At 42.0% G+C, this 25,093-nt stretch overlaps 1 protein-coding gene across 9 annotated transcripts in view; it reads right to left on the bottom strand.

The window, feature by feature from the left end:
* PLEKHG1 (pleckstrin homology and RhoGEF domain containing G1) overlaps positions 1–25,093 on the bottom strand; it is a 149,734-nt gene that overhangs the window by 41,502 nt on the left and 83,139 nt on the right. For 4 of the 9 annotated variants that reach the window (XM_064169385.1, XM_064169387.1, XM_064169389.1 and 1 more), the window contains one exon: positions 16,727–17,265. In XM_064169385.1, coding sequence (XP_064025455.1) covers positions 16,727–17,265 — 539 coding nt within the window. The other 5 variants (XM_064169390.1, XM_064169393.1, XM_064169394.1 and 2 more) reach the window with 5 other exon arrangements.

Raw genomic sequence — 25,093 nt, 5'->3', positions numbered from 1 at the left:
GATATACAAATGTGTTCAGATTTCATTCATAATGGCAGCTTAATTGATCATTTAACTAGCTCAAAGATGTAGAAACGTAAAAGTAAGAGATGAAGAATGTCATGTAATGCAGTCTTTGTAAGAGCAGTCTCTCTCTTTGAAGAGAAGAAAGCACACTAGCAACACAGGCTCAGAAAAGCAGTCACTGCAGGAATGATTTTTGTTAAAAAGCATAGTTAATTAAACAATGTAAAGGACAGATCTAAATATATGTGCACACGATTTAACCACACGTAAAGTTACAGTGCAAATTACATTGATAGAGACCCTAGGAAAGATTTCCTTCTGCATTTACAAGAGCAAAAATGCCTCATCCAGAGACTTCAACTGAACAGGAACAAGACAGCAAGAAAAAGCGCAGATCAAGTGTCTTGGATGAACAGCTTTCCCATCTCTTCCCTCACTTGGACACAAGCTCAGCTCCTAGAGTTTCACCTTTCCTTCTGTTGCTGCTAAAGTATGGAAATTTCTCAAAGGCAAACAAATCCAGCAGTCTATGTAGCTAATTACAGCATACAAAGCAAGAAATGCAATGTGCTGCCACATTCATGAAGAAATTCTACTGGAGGATGGAAATAAAGTGAAAACAACTGAAACAATGTGAAATCAAATAAATAAAACCCTTTAGCCTGGGGCCAGGCCATGTGGTGTGGCAACCCCCCAAAAGCAAGACAGCATTCCACAATGCTGCAAGGAAGGAGTCCTGCAAAACATCAATGAGATCATGAAACCTTCTAAGATATAACTGTGTTCCAGAGCTGTATTATAGAACACACACATTCTTTATGTAAATCCCATGAAGACAAAGGATTTAGATCAACCATGGATCTGACTTTTGGATTTTTAGATGCTTTCATAAGGAAAGTTAAGAATTGCAGCACTCGAGTCTCCATCCTCATCTCCTCTCCAAATGAAACAGGTCAACATAGCCATGAGTGTAGTCAAGATTCAGGTTTAGGTAGCAGCAGGCTTTCCTGTCCTCTCCTCCTATCCTAAAGCTCAGAAGTTCACAGTCTTTCCTCACCTCCCATTAAAGGTATCCCTCATCACCCTGGCAAATCAGTATTTTTTGACAAAAGAAAACAAGCAAGCCTATTTGAAGGTAACTCTGGTGTCTTTACGAAGAGCAGCAGGTGGCAGTGGGCAGGCAAGCAAACAGATCCTTGGAGCCCCATCTCATCTGTGATGGCATCTGACCTGTATTTTACTTTCTCTCATAGCTGGCAGCAGCCTTGTAGTCCAAGCCTTTCCTGGAAATATGTTTGTGCAGTAAATCATTGGAACTGCATCCCTGGGACTCTCTGAATTTGGCTTTTTACTTCTGCTCAGAAGTTGCAAAAGAGGAAAAGGTTCAGAATGGCGAGGTAGACAGGATTGCAGCAAGCAACACTCTAGGTCAAAAGCAGCAGCAGATGATAGATTCAGGGCTGCTCCAGTGTTGGCAGTAAACAAACAATCTTTTCCACTCACTGAAACAAATGTGCATATAAAAGTAAAGAGCAGAAAGGGAACTCTGGAAGAACAGTGTAATTGTGATCTTCTGAAAACATGTTTAGTGCTGCAGGAATGCTGCAGCACCCCTAGCTCATGTGATGAGATGGAATGCAGAGAATGGAAATTTTATGGTAAGTACCTCCATACAGCACACTTACTGCATAAACAGGAGGTCCTCGCAAACTTTCATCTCAGCATAACTGGTGCTTGTGTGTTTTCTAACTAGCAATCAGTCCACATTTATTTCTAGTATTGTAGGCAGTGTTACAAGCAGGACTTGGTTTATGCTCCTTTTGTCCTCTTATCACAGATTTCCTCCACATTTGCACACTCTTCTCAGTCTGTTACCAACTCTTAGTAAAAAAGAGGGAATGAAGCACTTTCTAATGCTCCTGCCAATCCACAGCCTGCAGGTGCTTGGGCACTTTTCCAGCGTTCCTGCAGGGTAAGTCAGTATCAGTTTATACCCCATAGCCACAGCCTGTGCTCTCTTTTGCTAGGAGTTCCCTAAGACTACACTCCTGCCTGCGTCAGATCAAAAACAAACCACACACCACTGGTTGGATTTGTGCTTACCTAAAGGGACACTTCCTTGCTTAAAACACTTGCAATTCAGAGGCGCCTTGTATCTGACCACATACTGTTAGGCAATCACACAGCATTTGAGGGCTTCTTTCATGCTTTAGCTTTCCCTTTTTGTTAATGTTGTTGACTTGAAGCTTAGTCAAGCTTGACAGCTACAGACATGCTGATGCTGCTGTTATGTGTGAGTGGATACCTAGGTTAGACATGAACTGCCTAACGCAGCACTGACACGAGGGTAGTCACACCAGCAAAACACGTCAGATGTCCATGTTTATGTGAAAGAGGTTGACATGGTCTTGACACTAGCGTTATGAAGGCCAGGTGCAGTGCAGCACTGATGCAACAAGCAGCACCCTTCTGGTTATACTGCTTTACAGAGCACGTGTGCTTTCATAAAGGCTTTATAAACTCATCCAGGAAGCAGATGCAGTACTGGCATACAACGTTACCTGCAAGGACAACACCACAGGGCAGATCAAAGCTACTCAGCCATAGGGGTTTTCCCGACTACTTCTTAGCAAGTGGTACTTTACCCCCACAGTAGTCAGTGCGTCGTACTGCAGCCTATCAACAGCTGTTATCATCTGAAGCCATAATGAAAGGCTTGGTGGCATAAGATAGCAGGCCAGGCTGCAATAGTTATGGCACAATGCAGGAATCAGTGAAGTTTATCAGAGCAGAGTACTGGCCTCATGCACTTTATTTGTTTCTTGTCAGCATCTCTGTGTCCTCTGTTGGCACTGAATGCTTTCTTTATAGCCTTCACCTTCACTAGATTGCTTCTTGCAATTATGGCAAACCCACTTAACTCACTTTATAGGAGAAAAAAACCAAAGCAAAACCAACACAACAAGACAAACAAATGCCAGTCTCCTAACTTATGGGCGCGGGGTTTGCTCTAATTGTGTTGCAATTTTCTCTCCTATGTCCTGAAAATCTCCAAAAACTAGAAATGTTACCAGACTGCCCTGCCTTTGCGGCTGAATTTCATGTTTTCCCATTAGTCTTTCATCATGGCACATCCATTAGAAAAAACGTCACTTAGTTACTGCCATCTCCTTCTCCATAATCACACAAGAAAGATCTCTAGAAGAACGCAGGGATAACAACACTATCCTCAGAGACTAAACCAATAATTTAAAAACTGCATGAATTAGAAGTGAGAAAAAACTGTCAAGCAAAGAACGAAACAAGAAAAACATCTTCATATACCAGTTAAACTAATTTTTTTCCCTGACCCAACATTACAAACTAAACACAAATGAATGCCATGAAAACAAAGCACACACTCACTGTAAAGATCAGGCTGCATGCTGGTGACAAGTCAATAATATGAACGATGTCAGTAAAATAAGCCACTAAAAATGCTTGCACTGTCCACTGTACAGCTTCTTTACGTGTAAAAACCATGAGGTCGATGGCTGGAGTTAGTGATCATAGAGGTCTTTTTCAACCCAAAGAGTTCTACAATTCCATAAAAAGCCCTCACACTGGGCAAAGCATGGGGGGGTACAAAAGATCAACACCTGTCTAGGGCTGTGTACAGCACAACACGGCCCTGCCACCAACCAGCAGCCAGAGCCACGGACTTTCTAAGGACAGCACAGACTTAGAGATCATAGAATCATAGAATCAACCAGCTTGGAAGAGACCTCCAAGATCATCCAGTCCAATTTATCCCCCAGCCCTATCCAATCAACTAGACCATGGCACTAAGTGCCTCATCCAGGCTTTTCCTGAACACCTCCAGGGATGGTGACTCCACCACCTCCCTGGGCAGCCCATTCCAATGCTAATCACTCTCTCTGGGAACAACTTCCTCCTATCATCCAGCCTAGACCTCTGGCACTGCTTGAGGTTGTTGTGGCCAAAGAGCAGAACCTTGCACTTGGCCTTGTTAAATCTCATCCCATTGGCCCCTGCCCACCCATCCAACCTGTCCAGGTTCCTCTGTAGGGCTCTCCTACCCTCCAACACATCAACACCTGCTCCTAGCTTGGTGTCATCTGCAAACTTACTGATGCTGGACTCAATCCTCTCGTCCAGACCATCAATAAAGATATTGAACAGGACTGGGCCCAGCACTGATCCTTGGGGAACACCACTACTGACAGCTGACAGCTGGATGTGGCACCATTCACCACCACTCTCTGAGCTCTGCCATCCAGCCAGTTCTTGATCCAGCACAGAGTGAATCTGTCCAAACCATGAGCTGCCAGCTTGGCCAGGAGCTGGCCTGCTGTGCTTACTTCAGCAACAGGGGCAGAAATCTCCCAAGTTCTGTGTGCCTTGTACCATGCTTTTTCATCCAATTTACATTCCTTAGTACCTTATACATGAAAGACTGTCACTTGTCAGTGCTAGCAAAGCTCAGCTCCTTTGGGCCTCAGAGCTGGGCTCCAAAGCACCTACCTACACATTTGCAGATCATTGGCCCTGCCATCAAGGAAGAAAGTTGAGGAGAATACCTCCCACCACTGACAGTCAGCAAGCTCCCAAATGGCAGTGCCCAAAGTAATCCATATGCTTTATACGATTTGTTACTAGATGCAGTTTGCAACTGATTTCATTCCTCTCTGAAGCCTGTGCAGAAGAGTGGAGTCTCTAAACTGGCAGAAGGCTGCCTTGCTGACATCAGTCCTCTCCTCTGGCCTCAAGTGGAGGTGGTGGAGGAAGCCACAGTATGCTCATCATACGACCATTTTCCTCAGGACTATTCAATTTACACATGCAGTTGGTTCACACACAGCCTGTGGCTATCAGCAATGAAGCAGAACTGATGCAGTAAGATGATACTTCACTGACTGCATGTACAACAGGCAGAGTGATGGTGACAGCACTCATGAGAATTTGTTATGAAGAAAGATTAAAAATAGAGAAGTGCATTTAAGTTTTCTTTCCACTGTTGAACATTGCAGAGTGAGGTGATCACAACAGATTTCTCCCTATGCTTTCCACAATTAGAGTTCTGCAAAGAATGGATTTTTGCCTTCTCTGCTGAAGTGAATTTTTGTTCCACTTGAAACAGTCGAATTTCAGTAGTATTCACCTGTTCAACTACAGGAATTTCATGCTAAATTTTCCCATCTTATAAAGATATATTGGAAGACAGGTTGTCATTTAATCAAACTATACTTTGATAGAGTTGCTCTAAAAGCACTCATAAGCTGAAACTGGAAATCATGGATCTTACACAAACAAGTTCCCTAAACTGTCCATCACCTACGAAGATGATATGGGTAAATTTCTGGCAACAGAAAGTCACATACAACCCCATTTAAGATCCTTCAGGACATTAAACTACTGAAATTGAAACCCATGAATTAAAATCATGTCTCCCATGTATCTTCAGATATCAGCCAACGCCTACTGCTAAACTGCAGCTATAGGAATTTTTCCCAGGAACTGACACTCATATGTGCTGCTCAGAAGTGCAGCTAGGGGCAACTTCAGAGAGCAGATGGAGATCATGGGATGATAACAAATGCTATCAGTAACATTTCATTGACAAGCTGGTGTCCATCTAACCAACTTCCTAAAGCGAAGATGAAACACAGGAGATAAGCTACAGCAATGAGGACAGCCAAATAAAATCTTAAACAGTAATTAGGATGTCAAATAATTTCAGGATGTTATGCAGATGAAGTAAGTGCTCTAAAGATTTCTAAATCTAAGCCTGCAATAGTCTTGACATCATCAGTGTCAATCATCAGCATTATTCACTGACCTAAAGCTTTTTAAAAACTACCAGTTGAACGTGTTTAACTATTAAAATATTTTTTAAATGGATCTCAAAGTTCATCAGAAGTTGTGCACGTTAATTCTTCACTCTAACTTTGAACCAGAAGTCTAACTCTAACTTTGAACCATAGTCAAAGCAAGCACAGAAAATTATTAGGGCATATTTAGCTTTTGAATACGTGAATCATTTGGGAAAGGAACCTGCGTCTTGTGCTGAGGAGCCATGCCCTGTTAAATAAACTCTCCCCAATTTGTAAGGCAAACTAACACTGACATCTTAAAAATAAGATCTTGGTATGTTTACCAGTCAAACGAGGCTTCCAGGAAGACAAATGTTTAAACACAAGAAGGAAAAACTGAAAGAGTTTGATGTAATGGAGGAAAACTGCACAGATCCTAAACACACATTCATTCAAACCTTAGTAGTATGTGATTCCCAGGGACTTACGGGTGGCTTTTATTATTAATATACAAAGAGCAGTGAAATAGTAGCTCATAGCATTGGATGATTTGCAAGTGAAAACTTCTAAAAAGTGCCTTGTTTGCAAAATGGTTTTATCATTAAACCACAAAAAATAGTGGTTACCTCCATGCCTTAATTTCAGAGTGGTAAGAGTGGAAAAGAGACAGCAACTGCTATGTGGTTTGTTAAACCTTTGAGTTGAAAAGCCATGGATTACTAAAAGAACACTGTTCACTGACAAGCAGGATTTAATAAGAGTGATATAGTAATGTAAAAGTGGTCAGATATTTCTATGGACCAAAATCAAAAAGTCACAGTACGCAAATAAAATCCCAGGAACTACAATCTGGTTGGAAACACAGATATCTGTTTGGGTTTAAGATATCACTTCCAACTTTCGACATTTCTTTATGGAAACACAAAAATTCTGCATCAAATCTGTTATTGTATTAGAACACTTAAATCTTTATAGTGATTTTTGCAGCATAAGCTGCATTGCCTCTCAGCTCAGAGAGGCATTGCCTCCTCCCAGTTTTGCTGTCTGCCCTCTATAAACTTGCTGCTTTCCCACAGCTGCTGCTGTGCTCAGAGCTACTTACTCACTGCCAGTAAGCAAGCGCAAGGTGGAGGGTGAATGGATCTCTCATTACACCCCACTAACCAGGAACACAGCTTCCAGCTCCAGCCTCGGTACAGTCACAAGGGCAGAGTTTCATCCCTCGCGTCCCCTCTCTGGCCACCATCAGCGTTCTGAAACAGCACACGATATTTAACTGCATCTTCTCTGCTTCCTCCTCCCCCTCAAAAACCCCACTTCCCACAACAGAAGATTAACTGTCACTCTTTTATCTGTATTCGAAGTTAGAATGAGGGTAGGAGGTTGCGAACAGTACCAGGGAGTGATTTATGCCCTGTGGCAAGGAGGACAGCAGGAGCGGCAACCTTGCAGCTCCCTGGAAGAGCGGCAGCCATGCCTGCTGCTTCCCTCCCACCCAGAGCTGGAGGAAGGCTCACTGTATGTTTATAGACAGCTCATTTATTACTGCAGTGTAACTCTTTTATGCTGTCCAAACACAGCACTGACCTAAAAACAAACATAAAGTTAAGACTATATATTTGTACTGCTTTAATGTAGTTCCAGCCATACCATGAAGCTCTGCAATCGCCTGACAAAGACTGCTCCTGCACCAACAAGTTTCTACCCTCAAGGTGTAAGATAAGAACTGGATGCAAAGTACAGGTGAAGCAAAAAAGGCAATAATGACATTTCATTCAGTGTCTTTCAAAATCTTGGGAACATGCTGAATGAAAGAAATCTATGAATGCTACCAGCAGAAATAAGATCAAAGTAGTGATGATGCAGATAAGAGAAAACTCCTATCAGTGTATGTAATCCTAGCCTGGCACATTTCTCACGAGGTTAGTTTACAAACAGCAACATGTTCATACCACAACACCAAGCAGTTGCCTTTCACCACGGAAGTTTGTTAGGTTACTTCCAGTTGTTCTCAAAACAATGTGCTCTTCATGTACAGCTATAACCCATCTTTTTCCAAAGCCAGAATCCTTCTCATGCCCAAAAAAATAAGGTTTGGGTTTCATTTGTGCTTCTGATTTGGTTTCATTAAAGAGTACCTATGATGAGAGGCTTAAAGCGTACGTAGCCAGCAAAATATTTTTGTTGAAGATCTTGGAGTTTCAGAAACAAACCTCATCTAAACTAAGACACAAATGCCAAGAATAGTGTGTATACTTCCACTAAAGCAACTTAGGTTGCTTTAGGATATTAATATGGCTCACATCCAGGAAGCCGTTCACACCTGTTTGGTGGTGTTCCTACATACACAACCTCTCAACAGTATCCAATGAGGATTGTGGTCCTGGTTTTTAAACATCAAATCCAGAAATAAAACTTTGATGTTCTCAAATATAGCTGCTTCCAAATGTATCAGAGTTTTAAAGTGGAACATTTTTCTGATCCAATTTATACTTCTGCAAATCTGTTTAAACTTTATGGATTTCAAGAAGGCCTCTTAGGATAGGTATTGAGATCCTCAAGTACAATTTCATTTCAATACCAAGGAGAAAACCTTCCTTGCTTTTAACCCATGCTTTCCCTGAAGAGGTCAATCAAAATTTAACACAGGTCTTCCTTTGTGAATGAAAAAAAACAACCAGCTCAAAAGTATATCAGTGTTAAATTCATAAGTGGCATGATCACAGTACTGTTCTGCAGTTAAATTTCTCATCCAAAATTTCTGAATGCCATAGCATCAATCCCTAGTCAAAAAGAACAGCATGTGTGCTGACCTGCTTTTAACTCTTTTGAGGTTGTAGCCAGACAAATTTCAAAGAAGAAAGAATCTCTGAATGTTTCTATTTTACTTTAAATCCAAATTTAACATCTCTTTTCTCTCTGCTGGCTCTGCAGCTGGGCCCAGAGAGGAAAACCTGTTTCTAAATCATCACTCTGTTCATGAGTGTGCTAGTTAGAAGCAAGCTGGAATGTTTTGGTAAAAGCACTTGATAACAGGCAGTGGAATGAAGACACGGTGTCTCCTTCTCTCACAGTTACGCTGAGAGCTCTGGGAAGAAGAAAGACTTTTCCTCCATTTTTGTTTCTCACTCTTGCTTTTGCCTTAGACCGAGACACATCTTTCTAACATCACTGCTTCCTTACCCTGCTTCTTTCCCTCTTGGTTGCACCTTTATTCCTTTCTCAGGATTGGGATAAGGTTGAGAGGGCAAGGGGAGGTGTTGGGGTGGTTTGAAAGCCCCTCCTGGGGACTCAGGTTTCTGGGAGGGGAGTTGTGCTTTTGTATTGTTTATCCTTTGTATATTTCTGTATATAATTGTATATAACTGTATATATTGTAAATAGCTGCTTGTAAATTCTGCTAGCTGTAAATAAATTGCTTCATCTATATTCCCAGGGTCCGTCTGAGTTAGCTGGGGCAAATACAAAGTGTGGGGGGGCGGGTAAGAGCCCAAACCATCACAATGAGGAAATTAAAAGCACACTGCCTAAAAACCATTCATTCACTCATTCATCACCTGCGTGTTCTCTCTTTTGTGGTGAAGATTTAAGGCAAATACATGAAGTATGCTCAATTTTTGTCAGGCAGACTAAACTTCCAAACCTGCAGTGCCTGTACAGGAAGCTGAGTTATTGCTTCACAGTTTTACAGCCACTGATCCAATATAGCAACTTCTGGTCTCTATAAACTGAAGGAAAACACTAATTGTGAGACCACATATAGTTGTTTTCTATACCAAGTGAAATGAGACTGATGAAAAACCTCATATGAACGCCATCACTACATTTTTGCAGTGCCATAAAAATCAGGATGTTTATACAGAAGGAACTGGTACAACCTCTCAGTGACTTTCAATACATTTGCCATTGAAGGACTTTGTGAATTTTCTCATCTACAAAATGCTTACAAAGGACACTTCTTCTAATCATACTATTTCTTTTTTGTGAGTGCCAAAATTCTGTGCTGTGAAACAGAGTTGTGCTTGCAGAGTAACATTTTCACACAAAACTTGTATCAGCAACCTACAGGCAGCTTCCTCAGGCATGCAGGCTAGCAGCCTTCGAAAACAGGCTGCAAATGACAATTAAGTAACGTGGGAAAAAAGCTTCAAAGATGACTTAGCTGTATTGGGATCCCTGCCTTCTGAACCAATGAGGGGTTAACTCTGTGCTAGTTATACCATCTGAGAACCCAGCACACAAGCACTCACACACCGTAGGAAGTGATAAAGCACACACACAGTCTTCAGAGTTGACTTTTTAACTAATTGCCTAACCTATAGAAAGGGACATCTTCTGGCCACATCACTGGGAAGCAGGAAGCTGGGAACAATAAAACTCCAATACCAACTTCATCTCAAAAGGGCTTCCCTTAATCATTGCTGTCACAACACTTATGTGTTGCTAACATCCAGTATTTCCCCTGGCAAAGCTCTTGCCTCCCTATTCCCCAGGGGGTGTGCAACTTAGACAGACCTGCTTACCTTGAATGAAGCTTTCCACACACCTGAAACCTGTCTCTTTGCTGAGGGAATTTTGGCAAATGCATTCCCCCATGTCTTTCTGAGAAAGAGTCTCCTTTCTTCTCTTTACTGACGTTGAAAATACTTGCTGACTCTTTCCCCTGAGAAGACAAGCACCTCAGCCTGACCACAAGGCACACGACCATACCCTCTCATTCCAACAAGGGCGGTAGCAGACTGGAGCAGAGTGGAGAATTTTGTTTCTGAGAGTATGTCTCTTCCGGTCTACATCCAAATCTCCAGATATTTGAGCATTTTGAGGGGAGGGTGGCTGTGGAGGGGAAGGAAGGGAAAAGACCCCTCAGATTTAGACACCCCCAGTAGGAACTTTAGGAATAGTCCTTCAAGTTTCACCTCAGGCTTCACAGTTTCTACTCTTGAATGCTGCCAGTCACATCTGGCACAGGTCTGCTCCTCTGAAGCAAGAGTGAGGAAAAGATTGCTCCTGCTTCTCAGTGACCCCCTGCAAACTTTACAGAACATGCAGAAGTGTGCTGCTCGGGCCCAGGGAAGAGGAGACACAGATGAGTGCCACAGAAATGCAGAAAAGAGAAAATGGGAACAAAGTTTTATGGATTGAGACAGAATGTTAGCAGAACTTAAGAGGGTAGAAATATTGGGAATGCTGATGAAAACATTGTCAAAAGAAAGACTAAACACAAAGCTGATGTAAAGATGGAGAATTACAATAGACTTGGCAAAAATGCTGTGGTTACTGGCCAAGCAAACTATGGAGAGAGACCTGGAGTCAGTAAACACCACAAATATAACAAAGAAAGCTATAAATCACAGGAGAAAATGAGACAGTATGGACTGACGTGGGGTGAGGATGGGATTTACTGAGAGAAGACTTAGAACAGATGGGTGGGGAGACTGCCAGCAGAAGACTGTGCAGGAGAGAAGGAGACTTTCTCGGTACAAAGGCTTGAAAGAGGAGTCTTAAAAAGAGAAAAAAGGGGGGGAAAAAGAGTGCTAGAGGACAAAAGATCTGGAGAGGAGATAAGAAAAATACTTCAACCAGTCACATAGGGATGACTTTACAAATGTCACATTTGGAGTGAAAGAAAAGTCTTCCAGGTTCTAGATGGAGTTCAAGATTCCTGAAGCTCAACCTCCCTTTGCATCAGATAGTTGTGAAATACACTGCTAATCCATGCTTCACTCTTACCTAGTTCCTACATAGATGCCAATGACTTTGTACTGATGCTATTACTATCGAATGGATAAGGTTCACGTGCAGTGGATCTAGCTGATTTCAGTGGGCGGATACTGCTATGAGAGTGTGTTCCATGACATGACGGATGCATGCCTGGAACAGTGCACTTGCATTATTCCTTCCTTTTGCAAAGGTAACAGCACATAAGTGGATGTCTTTTTCTACAACTACAAGTATTTGTACAAATTATTAATATGGTCTTCTAACTCGTATGTGTTGCAAGAGTGAACCACATTTTTGTTGTAAACTCAGAGACTGTCTTACCCAGGGAAAAAAGAATATTTCAGAAAGTTTCTGTAGTTGAAATTTATGCCCATCCTAACTAAATTACTACTTGTAAATGTCAGGCCTGAAGAAGAGAATTCTGTTCTGCAGGTTCTGCCTAGGCCAGTACACCTGTCAGGATGACACAAGCAGGAAGCAGTAGTATCCGATTTCTCATCGCAAACTTGCCCAGAACACGCTTTAAGCTGTGCTAACTCAAATTTTTAATCATACTTAACAGATCATCTGATAAAATGTACTAAACTATGGAAAAGTTAGCTCTTTGTTGCAGTGCTTGCCTGTGCAAGAATCCCAGCAGCATGTCTCAGAACAGTCATAATTCCACTGCTCTTTCAGGTCACAAAGTGGCTGTACTGGCTAGAAAAGCAGCTGGTTTTAAAGTGTGCAATGGGGCAAAGGGAGCCAAACATTGCTGTATGTTCTCCCCTTAGTCACCCTAAGACCCTGACGTACTTCTTTACCAAGAAATTAAATGAAAGGTGGAAAACCTAAGTCTATCAGTTAATGATACTGTCCTAAGAAACTGATTTCTATATCTCTCTACATTTTGGTGCTGTTAGGCACAAAGATTACCTAGATACTCAAAAGGCAGCAGAAGCTGTGTCTTTAAATTTATTATTATTATTATTATTATTATTATTATTATTATTATTATCAACTTCTTCATGTCATAGCAGCCTTAATTCAATAAAGGCATCAAGAACAGTGACATTCGTTTCACTCCATTCATTGATTGTCTTTCATGCCAAGCATGATAACTGTGTGTTTGCCATGGAGGGCATGTAGGCCAGAAAATAGGCTTGCTTATGCCTTGCCTGGACATGCTGTTCTGCCAGGACCCTTGGTTGCAAACAGGTTATGTAAGCCCCCAGACACCCAGCTTGTGTCTCCCTGGGGTAAGCCCATGTGATCCCCATATCTGGGGAAAGTCCAGGCAAGTGCTTTTGCCTGTTATGGTAAGGTCTGGCTAACTGCCAACCTGATTGGTCATTCTAGTGGCCAAAGGACCATTAATCTCGGCCCACATTCAATAAATAGGGATGCACAGACAAACAAAGTGCTCAGACTCCCAGGCTCGGATGCCATTGCTCATGCTCTGACCCTCACTTGTAGCTCAGAGGCTCAGATGCTCGGGCCCACGCTTGGACCCCATTGTACAGCTCAGACCCTCGGGCTCAGACCCTCATGCTCTGACTTGCAGCTATCAGCCTGCGTACCTTAGTTGCAGAGCTTACTTAAGCCTGCTTATATATATATTTGTGTGGAACTTATAGTCTCCCAGCCAGATGTACACATCTGCACACCACTGTGTTATCAGGGCCAGATCCTGTGCTGCCTGCCTTTACCTACAGAGCTCAGTCTCCCAGCAGCTGTGCACATCCTGCATGCCCACTGCCTATCACTGCCTGGTAAGTACCACTGCTGCTGAGATAACCAGGAAGTAGACCCTGGATTGTCTGCACACACAATTGGCCTGCCAGCCATGAGAACAGTGCCAGAGACAGCACAATATTCTCCTCCTATATCTGAGATTCTGCCAGACAGAATCCCTGGACAATGCACCCAAAAGAAGCCAGCAGCACCAAGGCAGAGATTGCATCCTTGCCAGGAGAACCAAGTCAGAGACCATCATTTCCCCAGAAGCTGGGAAGATTCATCCTTTCCCCTCAAACCAGGAGGATTCCAGCCTCCAAGTCCATGGGCAGAGATCCCCTTAAGTTTGGACACTGGCATAGGCTGAGACGTAGCCCCAGAGGGTGATCATTGATTAATAAGAATTGTGAGTAAATGCATTGATGCCTCTGTAAATACCTGTTGTCTCTGCCATTGAGCAGAATCAGTTTTCAGCTCACCACTGGGCAAATAGCATATAGACCCCAAACGGTGTTTGCCTCTCTCTGTTTATAGTTTGAATGTTTGCTAGTTAATTAATAAGTCACTGTACATATTTTATCCTAGAATGTTTTTATAACCGTGTAAATGAATATTAATATTAATATACAGTGGTAGGGGTTGGCAAGAGTCCAGAATATTGAGTTTGATAAATAAATATTTTTATATAATATTATCTCGCCCCAGTTAATTTCTCCCCTCCGCCAAATCCAGCGTAGTGGCAGAATAGCCCTCTGCAACAGTGTTCTAAGGATAGCACAGGCCGAAAGGACACTGCACAAAATTACTGTACTAGGCTAGTTCCTCATTAGCTGACTTCGGATAAGATGAGTAGTACCAGAATGCTACATGCAATTTCCTGTCATCTATGTCAATGGGTCGTTCGTGTGCAGTTGTGAATGTTCTTTACATTTGTGTACGACTGTAAACTTGGAAACAAGTTCCAGGCACATGAAGCATAAGAAGGTAGTCAAGAATAGTCAGCATGGATTTGCCAAGGGAAAACTGATCACCCTGACAATCCCCTGTGATGAAATATCTGGCTTAGTAGATCAAGTAAGAGCAGTGGATGTTGTCCATCTTGACTTCATAAAGCCTTTTCACAGCATCACCTGTGAGATCCTCATAGAAAAGCTGGTGAAATATGGGTGGGATAAGTGAACACTGAGGTTGATAGAAAGCTGGCTGAAAGGACAGGCCCTGAGGGTGGTGAGTCAAAGGCACAAAATGCAGTTAGAGAACAGTAACTAGCAGCATAACCCAGTGGTTAATACTGGGTCCTGCTCGGTTTAAGATATTCATTAATGAAAACAGGACAAAGTGTGGATGTATTAATAACAAACAAATATCCCCCTCCTCTTGGAATTGACTCTCTGTCACATGCAAATCTCCTTTGCTTTACACCAGAGACTTAAAGGGTGGATTCATGGACATGAGTTTTGACAACCTTTCAGCTCTAGCTCTAGAATCTGTTTCAAAGTGCTGGGAAACCAGTAAGAATGCATTCTTTTAGTGTATGTTTCCATGGTCACTCTACTACAAGGGGACAAAACCAATGGACTAGATATGTGATAACAGTTCTCAGCTAGGGGGAGAAGGCCATTAAAACATTACCTATTCATTTTTCCATTTTTGGTCTTATATCATCCTCAGTCTGATATCTTTTAACACTTCCTCCCTCTCTGTGTCAAAATTCTCCATCCCCAAACAAAAATCCCTACTATTTTTAGTCTTTATGCAGCCAGGTGCAAAACTCACTAGAGAATTTGACTTCCCACCAATTTCATATTTACCTCAACTTTCTGCTTCCTGGGTTTTCTTTCATTTTCTCATATTGTTTTCCCTGCAATGATTTTCTCTCTCCATGTAGCACATTTATGTATGCATGTCTCCACCAGTTCCCACTTTCATGTATCTCTTCAGTTCCCACACACTTCTTGGACTCTTTTCCAGCTCCCCTTTCCCTATTCTCATCCCATTTCTTAATCAGCAGCCAAAATTTGACCCATGTTTACCTGGAAAATTAGACAGATCAAGCTACTACCCTTCATCTTAGTTTGGCTCAGCACCAGTCAGCTGTCTGCCAAATTAAAAGGCCTCAAGTCAAAGAGGCCTGGATAAACAGATCCTGTACAGCTGTGACACTCCCGCTGATGGCTGTGGATGGCTTCCACAGGACCAAGGACCACCAGCCTTGATTAGGTAAACCACTGCATCATTGTTGAGGTAACTTGTGGAGAAAAGAACCCTGAGATACACATAAAACAGGGTCCTTTGTAACACGGTTCCAGACACACCTTCAGACCAAGCAAAGAACAAGCACAGCATAAGGTAGCTAGTTCCCCACTGTCCATCTGGAAAGGAGCTCCTTCGAAGCCCTCAGATTCTCAGCCTTTGCCTAAGAAAAGCCGAACTACCGGGCACTTCATCTCTCAAACAGAACATCTAGTGCCACACAAAGCTTTCACAACCCATTGTTTCTTAGTTGCTGTAGGAAATATGGTTGGGTATTTCACAGGTAAACTCTTCCAGTTCTTGCATAACTTCAAGCACATTTGCCACATTTACTCTGCACCTACTGTAGTGATTCTTAAACTATTCCTAGTAAGCATTTTCTGGCCCTCCTACTCATTAATGGAATATCTATGTCAAGGTTTCTAGTTTTTCAAGTTTTACAGTTTATTGCATAGGAGGATGAGTGAGAGACAACGTTTCCAAAACCACAGAGGTCATGACTAGTGAATAGTGACTACACACAAAAGCTGCAACATGTGACAAACCTTAAACACTCCAAAATTAAACTCAGGCAACAATTGAATGTAGAGAAACATAAATAAGTAAATGCTACACCCATTTATTAGCACCACCCACTCAGAAGCAGCATTAAACAAAATATAATTCCTTCATGTAATAGCCAAACCATAGAATTTTCCAGCAAATACACATGCCATATTCAGTACTGCAGGGCAATGACATGGAATGAACAGACTGCAGCTGTGAGCTGTATGAGAGGGAGAGAGAAAAAGGCAGGAAAGAACTTGCAGGAGTAGGATTTGGTGGAGATGAAAGAATCAGTAAATGAGACCCTTCAGATAAAGCATTTTATGGAGGAAACAAGTTATCTGCCTTTTGCTTCTTGCTAGGACACAAAGCACTGTACAACTGTTTTGCAAATAATCATTACCACAAAGAGTTTTCCACCTGTTAACTCAGTACTGCTGTCAACTGTAGAAAGCTTTTGTCTGTTATTTCTTCATGAACACATAGTAACAGCTTAAACTTACCTAATCAAGTAAAAGCTAGAAACACACAAGAACAATGATGTTGCACTAATTTCTACAGACCAGCAAATGCCAATTCCATTGTTAGGTCCATCTGTCATACTATGAAACCAAACAATGTGGAAAATAGCATTATGGAACAGTTAACAGCATCCTAACCAAGACTCCTACCTTCACAATGCTTTTCAGATCCTGCACATACATCCTCTCTGTCTCCAGAATCTCTTCGACAACTCTGTCTACATAGAGGAGCTTGGGACTGGTGGGCTCTGTAACCAGGGACGTTGCGCAGTTCTTGCTTGCTCCTTTTGATTCTGCCTTCCTTGGCATGCTTAGCCTTTTTTCAAGGCTCTCCTCAGGATCCTCTGGCTCCACAAGAGAGGTTTTGTGTGGCTTGTTGCTGGAAAATCGTCTAGCTGGGACCAGCTCGAGCTTGATGGCACCTGTTTCTTTATCCTGGTTGAACAAGCCCAAGTGGCTGTTGGAAACCAAGGTGGTTCTGCTTCCAAAGGAGCAGTGACTGTCCCTGGAAGAGGCAGAGGAGGAAGTGGAGCTAAAGCTGACAGGACGGTCACTGTCTGACAGGTCCATGGTTTTGTTTTCACAGTAATGGAAAGGTCTGCTCTCTTCGTGCAAATCTTCCCTTTGTGTCTTGGAGTCAAGGGCCTCTGTCACAGCCGGTAAAGCATCAAGAGGTAGGTGTAAGTCATCTATAAAATAAACAGAAGAAATGGATTTACTGTTGCTGCTCCACACAACACAAAAGCTGATAACAGACAGTTTCACAGCTTTTGGTACACAGAACAGTCACTGCTTTGGTTTAACTGAAATATAACCAGAACAACAAAACCTGGAGGTCCTTGTAACTGGGGGCTACTACTGCATACCTCCTGCTCACACCTACCTCTGGCATGTCCTTTTTGTGCCAGTGTGCTGGACTTGGTACACAGCCCAGGAGAAAAAAAAGACTCAAAGATCATCCCTAATGTTAAAAAAAATCCTCTGTCTGAAGCAGTCCATGCTATCTCCAAGCTGAGTACTGACCCCAGTTTCAAAACTTCAGAAAAGCCAGGAATCACGTAGTGCCACCAGGTAGCATCTTTCATTTTTAATACTGTAATGCCAGCAGTCAAACAAAAACTGAAAGCAGTTATCAATTGCCAGCTGTGTGGCTTGTACATAACCACTAAATCTTGAATGATTTCCTAATTAAAATAATGTAGCTTCTGAAAAAAGAAGCTTTTCCCTCACAAAAGAGTGCTGTCAAATAATTTAGTTTTCTACTGGGAAAATAAGTCAGTCTAAAATTGTTCAGCTCAAGCCAGAATATCACCCCCTGCTGAACTGACCCAAAGCTGTTTTTTGAATCAGTGCAACAACAAAATAAGATGTTTCTCTTCTTGTCAGCATTTCAGTTCTACTTTCTTCTTACTGCTGAAATGCCCTGCAGTACACTGCCCATGATGCAATGCAGATTTCTCTCTGGCCAAGTTGTATGTGAGACATTATGAGAAGCTGCAAAAACAGCTGCAGGTAAGTGCAATACTTGAAGGTTTCATTTCAGTAGAAACTATCCCGCCCCCAAAAAAAAATATACTCAAAGAGTTTCAGAATGTCTGTCATGTGAAAAAGGGAAACTTGTCATAATTTAGGAAGAAAAGCAATACTGAAGTTACCCACACAGTGGTAGCTTAGTTCTTATATTACTCTAGAAACAATCTCCTTTAAGAAAAATCAGAGTGGCAACTACAGCTCTGGACAGCAGTTTCCATAAAGAAACACTAAAGCCTGTAAGATGCAAATTAAACCAGTCCAAACTTTAAGATGGCCCTTCTTAGGATGAGGCAGATTAGCTATGCAATTACAAGCAGAAACCTCCCAGATGCCGCTCTTGCTGCAGTTGGTGTGGGTAGGAAAAGGGTGGAGAGGGAAGGCAGAATTTCATTCAAAGCAGAAAGCCAATCTCTCATTTTTCAAAATCAAACCACTAATCTTTATCTAAAAATAAAAAACTCCAATCCAAAGGGGAAAAAGAAAAACAAGCCAAAACCAAAGCGCAGAGAAGAATGTTTGATTTATTTGGCCTCACTTGAATGCATAAAATTTTATTTGTGAACGAGTAATTAATACTGCCATCTCAGCAATGACAGGATTAGCTTTCTGGTAATAAGTATTTGCCCTCAAGGTGACATAGAATTAACACTGAAAGTAATTTGCTCATTACATAGGTCAGAAAATGACCACTAGATTAAAAGTCTAGTTTAGCACCTCTGTACCCCTGGTTTACCTTCCAGCCTTATGAGCTAACTTTTCTGTGTGCCAGGTTCCTTTGCTTTTTCAGCAGATTACCATTACATCTGTTTGTGCACATAAAGCACAAACTCAATGTAAAATACAAAGCAATAAACCAGGAGAATATTTAAAAATGGAATAATTCAGTGAATTATGTTTCTAAATGGCTGTAGGCAAAGATGTTTGCCTTCCTATTGATTACAATAAGAAAATGTGTATTTTTGATAAGGAAGAATGTCTTTTTGTTATCAGCTTTGGATCGTTTTTCACATTCAGTTAGAAAGCACAGTGTTGCTTGAAAAATACACAGGATAAAGAAGATAACAGTGCTGCCCTTCCGCTAACTTAGTCCAAGATATTACAGTGACATTACACGACAAAGAAACACACCATTGCCACATTAAAGAGTAGAAAATAAAGAGTTTGTGTGACATTCCATCACTCAGTGCCCTTTTCTTCCTTTCTTGCTGATATGTGGTCAGCCTCTCAGATAGCCTGAAGGTATTAATATACAATATTTGCTTCACAAACATTGTCAGGCTCATTAATACAAAAACCAAACAAAATACAGTTCAGGTCAAACTCAATCCAGAATAAATGTAGTTATTCATAAGTCATAGCTAGAATCATTGGGAGATCTTAAGAAGTCTTAAAACAAAACACACCCACACCACCCCCACCCCCCCCAAACACCACCAAAACCCCCAAAAAACCCAACACAAGCAAAAGCCCTTATTATTTACTTGTTTGATGGCAACGTCATTGCTTATTTAAAAAAACAATGTGAATTAATAGCAATTGCTAAATATAGGCTTTTTCTTTAACACCTGTATTCCTACTGACCTTGCACCTGCTAGGCACACCCAGCTGATTGCATGGAACACTCGACTCAAGTTCCTCCACTTTCTATACAATCACTATTCCTGTATGCTTCTACAATAATTACACCAACCAAACATTTTGCTACTTGAGAACCGCAATCTGCTTTCACTGCAAAGCTCCTTCTGACTGCTAGTCTCAAAGGTTACTCCCTTTCCAGTCAAGTGTAAATTGATCATTTGGCTTCTCTGTGAAAGTTTTGGCTAAAATTGTGTCTCTGATGAGCAAAAACTGTTTCTTGGGGTCCATACAGATGGCACCAAGCTCATTGCTCCTGTGGAATGGCAGCTGAGCAGCTGCACATCTGGTGAACCCAGCAGAAAGACAGGGCACACAGGACTTGGGAATTTCACACAACCAGGAGGCAGTTTCTGCAGCTGGCAACTCCTGCGTCAGCTAGCGTGCACCTTGTGTGTGGAAATCAGCACTCAGGACAAGCGCTGGCTCTGCCTGGCCTTCAATTTCTGCCTCAGCTACAGGTAGGTGTTACAAACTCACAGGCCCTCTGCAATAAGAGGAATCTGTAAATCTTTTGAGGCTTCACAGATTTATCTTCAGAAATCCCTGTAAGACTAGTCAGGCATTACCTCTGCTGTTGAAAACAGAAACAGGTATTTTAGATGATTTCTGCAGCCACAAGTCCATCATCAAAGGCAACAGCTGAATCCCATTCATTGCCACAGACACATGCCCATCCTCTTTTCTCTTATCAGGCTCTGCATTTGGATTCTCAGGGCTGTAGAACAGTTTTACCCTGCTCCTGCTGCCTAAGGTCTGTAGTGAATGCCCGAATTAAAATTCACATGTGAATTAATGAGAGGGTGAGGCGAGGGAAAGCAGCTCCCCCCAGGGTTGCTCTCTAGGATAGTAACTGACCCAGGGACCTTGCAAATCCTCTTTGCCTCTTAAAAAGTTGTGTCTTTGAGCCAGAGTTAGTATAAAAAGCAGCCCATTCACTGACTTCCACAGCAGCACCAACAGGTAGATGCACTGACCAAGACCCAGACTGCAAACAGCCTGTGTTGTTGTAGGCAGCCCCGATCCTCAGAGCGCCGCACACTCTGAGCTAGTCTTGTGGGCCCTGACCCACATCTATCATGCTTCAGTGCTTTTTTTGTTAGGCATTCTTTTGTTTAATGAACATTTTCAATAATGAACCAAAATAATATTGAGAACTTTTGTGAGTTGCGAATACCAGCATTTAATTCAGCCTGAGGAGGACAAAACAATGAAATCTTCAATTTGCATACTTTAATTAAGGAATAACAGTAATTACTTGTTAGTCTCTACTGAAAGGAGGATAATTACTACTTGTCCTTACTCACAAGGAAACACATGCTGAACAAGGTCACATCTTGTTTGTGCCCTTGCATGAATTAAGTTACCCTCTTCCCCTCACCAGCCCCTGCAAACCTCCCTGCTCCCCCCCGGCCCCCGTGACACATTCACACACCCTAGCATGCTGCAACTGCCAGAGTGCTTCCCAAGCAAGAAGGAAAAACATATCCCTACTCTAGGCTATTGCTAGGACAAGAAACAGCTGCATTTCACCCCAACAAAGTGTACCAATAGACAAAACAACAAACGCACGTACAAAGCAACTACCCTGGCATATCTAATGTTTTCAGCATGCAGTCACAAACAAGTTCTCACTAAAAATGCAAACTCTTAGATCACTTTTCTTTAGCAAATTCCTCCTTCCTGTAACTATACTCACAGTAATGATAAATGGTTTCCATTATCACTGCAGATTTGGCTACTCTGGGACATTAGCATACGATGAGAGATAAAGTGTTGTAAGTCAATTTTGAATTTAAATACAAAGATCCTCAAGCTCTATCTAAATATAGTTGTTTATTTCTCCAAGTTCTTTATTACACATGACATCCCAAATAGATACTGCCTGACAAAAAAATTCACAAGCCAATTTATAGTCAGTATTACTTTTGTTGCTGCCTTTCTCCTGGCTTGAAAATGAGGACCTCAGATGTGATCGCCAACAATACCAGAAACTGTAAGCTTCACGTCCCCTGGAAGTTTACCTACATAGAAGTGATGAGACTACAAGAATTCTTTCCTTTATTTTCCTTGATATATTTTCACATAAAAAAACCCCAAAACTGTAGCTACAATTAGGAAAGACTGTTTAGTATAACTTCCCCAGTCAGCATCGAATTCAAACACAGCACTGAAAGGAAGACAACTGTCACACAGCTGCCTGACCGAGAAAGGTTAACACATTCACACCGAGAATCTCAACATGATCTTCCATACATCCCCCATATCCTCCGCTCTGAAGGTCACCTAAGCGAAGGTCGGCAGATCTTTAATTATAGACTCTGCATATGATCACAGAGCTTCTCAAACCAGCACCCTCTGGGAACAAAATCCCCCTAGAAAGCTAAAAGAGTTGCAAGATTGTATCTCCAGACACTATGAATTCAGCCTGCACTGTCACAAACAATATGCTGCCGAGTACTTTACCTGAACTTAGAGCAACAGAAATGCATTTAATATGAATACTAAGGGGAAAGTTACCAACTACTGCACTTCTGTCTGTCAAATTACTGCCCCCCCCACCCCCGCTCCCCCCCATTTAAAGCAGAATAGCCGCTGTCACAACCAAGCACGTTCATGTCTGAGGACGTTACTACAAGGGCAAATCCGCTGCGACAGTACCTCACCACTGAGGAATGTCTCTGGCTCCTCGCACCCAGGACGAAGAAGTCCTCTCTATTTTTTCCAGCCCTCCCTGAACTATCTACCTGCGCGGCAGAGGAGAGGCACAGGCTGTGCCTTCAGCTGTTCCCGAATTACCTCATCAGGCACTCAGGTAAAACGAGAAGCTTTTACGAGTCTGTACAGCTCCTTTGATGGAAATATTGCATGAGTCAGCTTTTATCTAACACAACCCTAAACACAAGGGCTTTACGGAAACCTGATTCACAACTTTCTCACTCCCTTTTCCCCGGCACACCGACAGTCTTCAGCATTGCTAAGGACTTCAAATGAAACATGACATCATGCAACTCAGAGACAGGACAATGGACATCTCTGTGGGTAGCTTCATAAAACGCACACTTCACTGAGCAACACTCACTGTCTTCTGTTTTTCCAGGCACAAATCTGAAAACATCAAGTAGAGCCTCACTTCCATATCATTTATTACACTTTTCTCCTTGATTTGCAGACAATACCAGTCAATAAATCAACTGCAGGCATTGTGAAATTTCTGTGTTTCTAATATAACAAACTCTCATGAACCTACAACACAGTAGGTTGGCATCAGGATCATTCTGGATCCTATTCCTCCCTAATGTAAACAGGAACAGGCTTTTGCAGGGTGCTTGCAAAGCTCCAGTGGGTTTTTGTTGTTGTTGTTGTTGTTGTTGTTGTTGTTGTTGTTGTTGTTGTTTTTGAAGAGGGAAAGCAAAGATTGTCATGAGAAAATGTGAAAGCAACCAAGTGCTCTGTGCTAAATCATAGTGCAACAAAATAAAAGGGGAAAAAACCCAACACAACAAAATTGCAAGGAAATGAACAATGAGAGAAGAAACAGGAGCAAGTTTGAAGAAACAGACAAAAGGGAATAAATGATAGAGAGGTGCCGAGGGGAAAGCTGATTGCTCTTAAGCCTGAGAAGGGGGCATTTCTATCTTGGAGCTGGGAGGCAAAAGTTGTGAAAAGACTACTCAGCTACTGGCACCACTTCACAGGTGTGTTCTCACAGTTCCCTGCTCAAACCTAGACTGCAAAGAGATACTCTGTCTTTAAAACCACACTTGAAATTCACTCTCTCGCTCCTTGTATGTAACATGGCCTCAGCTTTGTTCTGAGTTTTGTTGAAGAGTGTAGTCCTTGAGCAGTGCCTTTTAAATAGGAAACTGGAGGTACAAAAAGGAAGGAAAGACAGTCTTGAGACCATTCACAAAGCTGTGAAATACTTTGATCTGAACATAGCGCTGCTGGGGTGAAAGTCCCTTTTACCCTGATTAAAAGATCAGGTGTTTACAACCTACATGGCCACACTGCCATGTCTGAGATCACTGAGACATGTCTTTCACATAAACCCCCTCCAAAACTACAGGAGAGTAGAAGTACTTACATATTTGCATTAAAGGTTATACAGATGTACACACACTTTTGCAGTATCTGTGCATACTTCACAGACAATATCACACTGCCTCTCTAAGCTCTAGATACACTCAGGGTGTACAGGATGGGCAACACTTGTCCCAGTGTCCTCTGTACATACACAGTGCAGCATTCAGGCTGTTATCTAACTAACCTGAATGTGGCAAACTTTCACACATTTGGAATCTTGCTGATACATGTTTCGATCAGAAGCTAATGGTTCACTACTCAGGACCTCTGCTTCCTCACAGCTTGTGCCCACCTTGCCTAATGGTGCTTTGATCAGCTTCGAGGGAGGTTTTAATTAACTCCTAGGCAGACCTATGGAACATCAACCAGCCACAGGGTGTTGCTTGGTCACTTTTATGTAGTCCTATGACATACAAACACTAACAGCTTTATCATTTAGCAATGACAAATCTCCTAACTCTGACAGCCCAAATCAAGCTTGGTGACTGACCTAGAGGCAGCAAGTGACAGAGACCTTGTGACTCAAATCTACTTCATCAGGTATAAGCAGGGGCTGGAACAATGCAGCATGATTTTCAGCCACTGGTCTGAACTAGCAAAGTGAGCTCTCCTGAGCGTTACTTTGGGGTGCTCTGGTTTGTTCATTCATCTCTGCACATCCACACTTGACCTTAGCTTTCCCTTACATCTCTATATACATGCCAGCAGAAGTTTACCCCATACAGGATTTTCCTCACTCCTCACACTTTAAATATGTACAACACTGAAAGCTGTCAGTGTAGTAAACAAGAAACTCAGAAGGTTTGCTAAGGTGCATTACCAATGAAACAGTACACAGATGGGCCAGAAAAATAACGTGTTTGCCCCACTTCTAATTTTCTACTATTTTATATCCCCTGAATTTAGATTTTTTAAATCTACATTATCTTTTAGGAGCTGCATCCCTTTCCCTGCCCTGTCTTCTGCTCCCTGCCTTTCTATGCACAGTGCCAAAAGACTACATCATTAATGCATGAGGATTAAGAGTTAAGAAGGGTGACCTGTGTTCATTTTGAAATGAAGTCTTGATTTTTCTAAACTTGAAGAATAAGTGGAGTTTACAGAGATTAGGAATTGTGTTGTTCTATAATTTATAACTGATTAGGGATTTGCCAGAGAAGTGATCTACCCTCAGCAATATTTTAAAAGCTCCCATAACTCAACCACAGAGTACAGTGAGGCTTAAGGACACACTGACACCTCCACTGAAACTGCAATGCAATG

This window comes from Pogoniulus pusillus, chromosome 31 (assembly GCF_015220805.1).
Source record: "Pogoniulus pusillus isolate bPogPus1 chromosome 31, bPogPus1.pri, whole genome shotgun sequence".
Lineage (NCBI taxonomy): Eukaryota > Metazoa > Chordata > Aves > Piciformes > Lybiidae > Pogoniulus > Pogoniulus pusillus.
Note: the sequence above shows the minus strand (reverse complement) of the source record. Positions and strands in the feature narration are given on the sequence as shown.